At 48.9% G+C, this 8217-nt stretch overlaps 1 protein-coding gene across 1 annotated transcript; it reads left to right on the forward strand.

Annotated features, from left to right (window-relative positions):
• Positions 1-5424: 5424 nt before the first annotated feature.
• LOC137148565 (olfactory receptor 52D1-like) lies at positions 5425-6372 on the forward strand. Its single transcript, XM_067541450.1, has one exon. It carries the CDS (start codon positions 5425-5427, stop codon positions 6370-6372), a length of 948 nt encoding a protein of 315 aa, XP_067397551.1.
• The last annotated feature ends 1845 nt before the right edge of the window (positions 6373-8217 follow it).

Consider the following 8217-nt stretch of genomic DNA (forward strand, 5'->3'; position numbering starts at 1 on the left):
CCAGGCATCGGTGCTGGGGTCAGTTTTGTTCGACATCTTCATTAATGTTCTGGAGGATGTGGTGGATTTCACCCTCAGCAAGTTGGCAGGTGACACTAAGCAGGAAAGTCATGCTTGGCAAATCGTAACTTTCCCTTTGACACCCTGCGTGACAGGCTTTGTCCAAGATTTGTTTCAACTGCACAACAGGGATAGAAATGGTCACATGCAATCAGAGCATCACACCATGTTCTCGTCCCACGAGGGTGCTACAGCTGCTACCACCTAAAGCTGGGATGTTGCCCAGGTTGTAGCAGGGCAAGCAGCTGGGACACTAGAGCCACAGGAGGATGGGAAGAGCAGATAAAAGCATGTCTGGCTGCAGGGAGCCTGCTCCTTGTCCAGAGAGAGGAGGAAAGAGCTCTTTAAATGTGAGAGGTGGACATGGACATCCAAGACTGTGGCTGTTTCCTCCAAGTGTAGCCACCAGCCTCCTGGGCTTTGAACAACCTGCCCAGCCAGGAGGTTTATGAGAGTCCCCATGTCTTCTGGGACTAGCCCAGGGACAGCCCTCCTCGCTGGGATTCAGTCCTGTGCTATCGCTGATATTTACACTGTGCTGCCGATGTACTCAGGCCTTTTTAGAACATAAAGAAGATTTGACTTTTTAATCTTGTGAATGCTGCAGTAGTGTGTGGTAGCAGAAAGCACTGCCACCCAGACCATGCCTCTTCTGACATTCCCACAGTGCTTCCACTTGCTTCAGAAGGGTTCCAGCAGCTTTAGTAACTAGAAACAGGGTCCGATGCACCCACCTCTGGGGGGGAACATGGCAACTCTTTAGCAGCTCACAGCTCCCCTATACTTCCCTACATGTCAAACAGACTTGATTTCTTTTTTTAGACGATAACAAATTTGGTGGCTAAAGGTAACTGGGGAGATGTAAGAGACTTAGACCATTACAAGGTGTTTGACCAAGTGCCACATGACATTCAGATTAATAAACTAGCCCTAGACAGAATTATTGATCTCTGAGCCCTTAGCGACAGCCCTGTGTGTTTGCAAAAAGTGTCCATGTCTCTCCTGTGACATCTTTCTCTAGATCTGCCTGTCTACTAGCTAGCCATCCATCCCAGGTATTGACAGGGTGTCAGACCCTGTGAAGATCTAACCATTTTCCCTACTTCTCTGACTAATTAATGACAATGTTTAAATGTACACAAATACACTGAGCAGCCAATTCCTCTCTGATTCCACAGAGAGCCTGGGAGTTCTCCTCTCCCTGTGGGAAGGACCCTTAATTGCTGTTTACTCCTACAGTTGGATAAAGAATACAGAAGCGCAGAGATGGAGAGACATTGGCTGGTGTCTATTGTCTGCAGCCTAGGAACCCCACTGGGATTGCCCAGTTCTATATTATAAACCCATTTCCATCCTGCCTGGGGCACTTCCCCTGTGTTAGCTCTCGATGTGGGATGATGTTGCAGATGCTGGTGTGAGAGAGGTGTGGGACACAACAACCTGACGGGGATTCCCAGGGAGGACACTTCCAGTTCAGAATTCACAGGTACTCATCACTTCTTCTTCCTGAGATTTACCCTTATCCTGCCATGCTGTAGTTTAAACCCATTGCATCCTATCCTGCCCTGTGTGGCAGGAGAAAACAACTTTTCTTCACTGTTTTTTATTGGAGCCTCTCAAGTATCTGAAGATCACTATCGTGTTCCCCCTCAATCTCCTCTTTTCCAAACTAAACATACATATTTCCTTCAGCATTTGCTTATATGGTTTGAATGCCATCCATTTGAGAAACTTTGTTGCTCAACTGTGGATCCCTGTCAATCTCTCCTCATTCATTTTATACATTGGAGATCAAAATTGGACTCAGTACTCCAGATGAGGCCTAACCAGCGCTGAGTAGAGTGGCACTATCCTCTCCTGTGACTCGCATGCTATGCCTCTGTTAATGCAACCCAAAATTGCATTTGCTCTTTTTGCAGCAGCGAAGAAATCCACACCCCCTAAGAGACATAGGTATATGAAATAAACCTTCAGTGTAGACAGCATGAGGTAGATGGAAATATTCTTCCACTCACCTATCTACCACCTCTCTTACCGATGGCAATGGGAGAAACCCTCCAGTCTGCGTAGGCAGTGTCTACACTGAAGTGCTTACAGTGGAGCTGCTGTAGAGTTTTAAGTCTAGAGAAGCCCTCAAGAGTATCTTCCAGAAATGATCCAGTCCTGATGTGAAGAGAAGGAGAATCCACCACGTCCCTTCAAGTTTTCTTTCTCCTTCTGGTAACTGGCTCGTATCTTTGCTGGGATTTCTTTTCTTCATAATTTACTTGATAATTTCCTATTTGTTATCTTTTGCCCTGCAAAACATAGATTTTCCCCTGATGTCTTTAACGTCTGTTGTCCATTTTCATAAGTTCACTGTTCTATTGATTTCTATCTCTTTACCCGTTTCCCCATATGTAATATATTGTTTTTTCCCCCTAATTGCTGCCTTCATATTACTACTGAACTGGCTTTTTAGCCTAAGTTGTCCACTTTCTTGATTGTGGAATTGTGGTTTTTTTGCTATCTAATAAACTCTTCCCAAAGAACTCCCAATTTTCATTCACATTTTTCTGTCTCTCCACATATGGCAGTCTCCCCATAGCCTGTCTCTGAAATCCCCTTTATCTCTGCTATGTGCTTTATAGAGACTGGGTGACCAAACCAGAGTGCGTACCCAGAGCGGGCTATTCTCCAGCCCAGTTCGTAGGCATCCAAACATTTTCTTTGTTTTGGCCACTACTGCACATGAGCTGCTGTTTCCATTGAGCTGCTACCAACGATGCCCATGTCTTTTCCCCCGGCCCATGTCTTGGCAAATGCTGGGTTTTTCCCACTCTCAGATTTTCAGCAGCCTCGAGGGTGAATGGGGAACTGCCTATGGATGGACTCTCTAGCCTGTATTTCATTGCATTGAAGAATAATGATGGATCACCGGTATCTGCGCTGGTGTTCCCTGCTCCAGACTGTTTGGGTTTCCCACACCTCAGTGTGTAGAAATTTGTGACCCCTGGGACACCATGAAAGATGGAACTGGCATTAGTAGGGCCAGTTCCTTATAAGACATTTCTCTGAATAATTAAAATGTCCTTTTCCTGTGCGTGCCGAGCGACTGATCTGCTTGTAGCCAAGGGTTTCCTTTTATCCTTCATTTCTCTTGTGATGTTTTTGTAAGCAGGGTCTGAGTGGCCCTCCCCTACTGAGCCAGCTGAAGGGGGGGGGGCACTGTATTTTCTTGAGCCCTGTATCTGTATAGGGACACCTAGGTGCTCAGAATGATGGGAAACGGTCAGTTTGGCTGGTGGTGGGTACAAATCACTTTCGTGTTAATTGCAGGGGGAATGAAATGTTGCCTCCCCTTCCCCCCCTCCCACTGTATGAACAAATGGCAGCAGAATTGTGCTGAGCCTGTTCTGTGAAAGATTCACTCCCATCCGAATAGGGCTCAGGGAGCGAGGCTGTCACATGCCACAGCACCCTGAGAGCGGCAGGAAGGGGACAGGCTGATTGCACAGGCTCTGACTAAGAGCCGCCCTCAGGCATGGTTTGACTACGTCTTCCGTTGTTCAAAGATAGAGTTATTGCGATTCCTCTTGGAGTCTTTTGTTTTGTTAAAACCAGGGACTTCGTTCTGCATCAGCAGCAGGGTTTTCCCAGAAACCGAGAGCTGAAATCACTAAAGGAACTGGGAAAACGTTGAAAGACTGGTCAGCAAAGGAGGCTAGCTGAGCCCGGCAAGGAGCAGGAAGCAGCAGAGGGGGAAAGCCGAGCCCCGTGACTGACAGCCAGTGAGGGCTAGCCGAGCAGGATAAGGGTCTGCAGAGGCGCTATTGTAGCCTAGTGATCGGCTGGCAGCGGGAGCCAGAAGAGGGGGTTAGCGAGCCCAGCAATGAGAGGTGAACACTGCAGCTACAACGGTCAACAGGCGGTAGGGCAGTGAAAGTGAGAAGGGAGAGGAGAAGGACATGCCCCATGTACTCGGGTGAGGCAGGTTCTGCTCAGGGTTTTTGTGTTTGTGAATTCTGTTTGCACTGATTTCCCAAACCTGTGCGGAGTTACTTCCTTTCTTGTATTAAAAGGTTTGCTCTCTACACTCAGACTCTGTGCTGGCGAGAGGGGAAGTGTTGCCTTTTCAGGGCGCCCAGGGGATAGTGTGTGATTTCCAGGGGCCTGGCTGGGGGCTCGAGCCGGTTTGGTGGTGTATCATTGACAGGGACCCCTAGATATAGAACCGGCCCTTGCTGCTGCTGACTCTGTCTGGCAGAAGCGTTACACTGAAATTAACAAACATGTCATGTCATAGATACTCACTGAATGCGAAATAGAGTTCAATGGTCAGGTTGTAGAAGTATAAGGCTGATCCGTAGTTAGAAGGGATCATTATGTATTGGTACCTACGTAAGGAGGGCTGAAATGCAAGACCTAGAGGCTGAATCCTGGAAGATTTTAGATCAGCTATTTTAGGCCTTAGTGATAAAAAAGGTGACATAAATAAGTGACCCAAGAATAGCCTGATGCCGTAAGATTATGGGGAAAGATGTACCAAGGGGTGAAATTATGAAAAAAAATTAATTTATTATTCCAAAAATGCTTTAGAAACAGATTTCTCTAGTATGTGCCTTAACAACAGCATAGAGGTTGTGCGTCAATGCTAATGAGATTAAAGAAACTAGACACAACCCCTAGGAAACTGTGTACCTTAACTTTGTCAGGACATCAGACCAATAAGGAGAAAGAGGGCTGACATTTTCATGCACCTGCACAGAATGTCAGCATGGTCAAAGATCATAGTATAAAAAGACTGTGTCCAGATTGGGAAAATTGATCTTCCCATGGGAAAACTCCATCCAGAAACATCCTTCTAGAGATGATCAATCCATGAGAGACCCGTAAGACACTAACACGAACTGCACGAGTCTGTCTGTACCTGTAACTGTGGATAGATCTAGGAGTTCTATATGCTGTGACATTCCTAACTTCATTGGTAACTTTCATAACCTTGATATAAGATATTCCACCTTTTTCCTCTGACTGTCTGTGTTCCGTGCTTTGTCTTTCATGTCCTCCTGTGAGCTCTGGATCTAAAACAAGCAGAGGTCACTTTGTGAACTTGAGACTGCAGCCACCAGAGCTGAACTCACAGATATTGTAATACAACATCACTACATTTACCTACAATAAAAGTAAAAAGCTACATGCTTCCCCTGAGAACAGCCGCCCCTTGTGCATGTAGTGCCTCATTTTAACACTGTCTCTCCATCCAGGCATTTTCACTGCGACCACCACCCTAGATCCTGGGCACATAAAGGAGTTCAGGGGAACCTATGGTACATAGAGGAGACACTGTTCTGCCTCACAGTCGGACACCATCTCCCCTACGCCATGTCAGACTCCAACACAACCGACTTCACCAACCCCTCCTCCTTCATCCTGCTGGGCATTCCTGGGCTGGAGGCAGCACACGTCTGGATCTCCATCCCCTTCTGCGCCATGTACGCCACAGCCGTCTTGGGGAACTTCACCATCCTGCTGATCGTGAGGATGGAGCAGAGCCTCCATGCGCCCATGTACTATTTCCTCTGCATGCTGGCTGTCACCGACCTGGTCCTGTCCATGGCCACCCTGCCCAAAATGCTGAGCATCTTCTGGTTCAATTCCAGGGAGATAGAGTTCAGTGCCTGCCTCACCCAGCTGTACTTCATTCACTGCTTCTCAGTGATGGAGTCTGGGATCTTCGTGGCCCTGGCTTTGGATCGCTACGTGGCCATCTGCGATCCCCTGAGACATTCCACCATCCTGACAAACGCTGTTGTGGCCAAGATTGGCCTGGCTGTGCTGCTGCGGGGTGGGCTGCTCGTACTTCCCTATCCCTTCCTGGCAAGGAGGTGGCCCTACTGCAGAACCAACGTCATCGCCCACACGTACTGTGAGAACATAGCCGTGGTGAAGCTGGCCTGTGCTGACATCCGGAGCAGCAGCTACTACGGCCTCTTGGTGACATTCTTAGTGATCGGCCCAGATGTGTCTTTTATCACCTTCTCCTATACTCAGATCCTCAGGGCCATCTTCAGTCTACCCACAAAGGACGCCCGACTCAAGACTTTTGGTACTTGTGGCTCCCACCTCGGTGTCATCTTAACTTTTTACATCCCATGTCTCTTCTCCTTCCTCACTCACCGGTTTGGCCACAATGTGCCTCTGCATTTCCACGTCTTCACTGCCAACATGTACCTCCTGGTGCCCCCCATGCTAAATCCCATCATCTATGGGGTGAGGACCAAGCAGATTCGGGACAGGCTGCTCCACCTCCTTACTCATAAAGGGACCTAAAGTTTTCTCCTGGCACCCTGGCTATCAGTCTGAGCTCCGTGAAGAGCTGGCTGGTGACTTGGTGTGGGGCTTTCCTTCCTAGAACACTTACAGGACAGTCAAAGAGACATCCACGTGCATGCTGCGATGTCCCCGGGGCACTATGTGCTGCCAGCCACTGAGTAGGAGAGGGAATGAGCGCTGACAGAGCGTTACCCAGCCTGAGCGGGTACAAAGGGGCCATGAGGAGCTGAATACAATCTACACAGGAGTGGGAGATCCTGCGTGGATGGTGGAGAAGCCAAGGGCTGGGCCGCTGACACTTAGTGGCTGGGACGCCGGGCAGGCTGACATATGAACAAAAGGTGGCGGAACCAGAGCCAGAAGGCTGAGGGAGAACAAGTTCTGCAGCGTGTGACTCTGAAGAGACGGAGGCTCAGACACCGAATCTGGGAGAGACGTGTCTGGAGAACACAAAGTGGCGGAACTGAATCAGGGGAAACCAGATTGAACCAGGGACAATCAGGGGGAACAAAATCAGGGAGAAACATGCCCAGCTGCCCACCTGACTCCTGCAGGAGGGAGGGCCCCAGCCCAGGTCGCATCCCAGCCTCCTGAGCTCTGGGACGTCGAGTTAGGTTCCTGGTCCCAGCCTGTCAGCTCAGCCCCTGGGGCTGGTGACAAACAATTACCACTGCTGTGAGCCACCCCAGGATCTGTGCAAACCAATCAGATGTAGAGTCCATGTCTTTCTGTATAAGTGAGACAGAGGTAGCGAGAACTGTTTCCTTTACAGTTTAGTGGAGTATAAATGGAGTCCATCTTGAAGTAAGCTCTTTCTTGAAATTAGTACAATTGAACCTAAAAATATCTTGATGGGTCCTCTTTTTGTGAGTGAGGAATGTACGTGAAGGGCATAAAAAGACAGCAATCTAAACTGCTTTAACAACAGAAAAGGAATGAAAGACACAAACTGCCAGTCGAACCGTGAAGGATGAAGAATACCTACAAACGACCCTAAAGTGCAAATAACCACCAGAAAATATAGAAGGATCCACCCTGGGAACAAACAAAGTACAGAAATAGGAGACTAGTCCTGCTTGCAATTAGCTGCCCATAGACTGACATGAGAGCCAGCAAGTGTAAAAGATGGGGTAAAAACCTGGAAACTTTGGGTCTCATTCTGCAGTTGTCATCTGGAGCATCGGATTTGCGACCGACAAAGGCCCGGTTCCCTCCTCGTTCCCAGTCTAGTTGGCTGGCTTGAGCAATGCCTAAAAGGACTGATAATTATATCACAGAAGCTCGCAGAACTTCTTGGGTGTGAATGTGACTGCTTTGTAATATTCTTACATTGACAATAAACGCGGCGTATTGGCTTCTCCCCCTCAGTAGGATCCTGCTAGTCTTTTCTTTTACAGGTATGACACTGCCTGGGACGAGGGGCCATGGCTGCAGCACACGAGCCTCGTGACACCCAGCTCCATGGAAACAGTCGCATTCTGTGCAAGTGGGCCTGTGGCGTATCGCCCAGGGAACCCATTGTGGGGCAGTGGGTGGGCCCAGGGCAACCCAGCCTCTGCCCCAGGGCCTAGCCATGCAAAGTGTGAGGAAAAAACCAAAGGTCACCTACACCCAGCCACTGGTCTCCATTCTCCGGTGCTGTGCTGTGAGCAGGTGCGTCCCTCCCCACAGGCCCAGCCCCCCGTTTGTTGGGCCCCACTTCTGGCAGGTCTGGAGCCGGGAGTGGGGGTATCTGTAGTTAAAGCTCTCGGCTAAAGGCTTCTAGCTTAGTGGGCCAAACCATGATCTCAGCCAGTCCCTGGGCGTGATCACTCCAGAGCAACCCACAGCCCAGCCCAGCAT

The sequence above is a fragment of the Emydura macquarii genome, unplaced genomic scaffold (genome assembly GCF_026122565.2).
Source record: "Emydura macquarii macquarii isolate MOO-44397 ecotype Brisbane River unplaced genomic scaffold, CSIRO-AGI_Emac_v2 contig_646, whole genome shotgun sequence".
Classification (NCBI taxonomy): domain Eukaryota; kingdom Metazoa; phylum Chordata; order Testudines; family Chelidae; genus Emydura; species Emydura macquarii.

Excerpts from the sequence above, each read along its gene's own strand:
- LOC137148565 (XM_067541450.1), top strand. The coding sequence starts at position 5,425 with ATGTCAGACTCCAACACAACCGACTTCACCAACCCCTCCTCCTTCATC.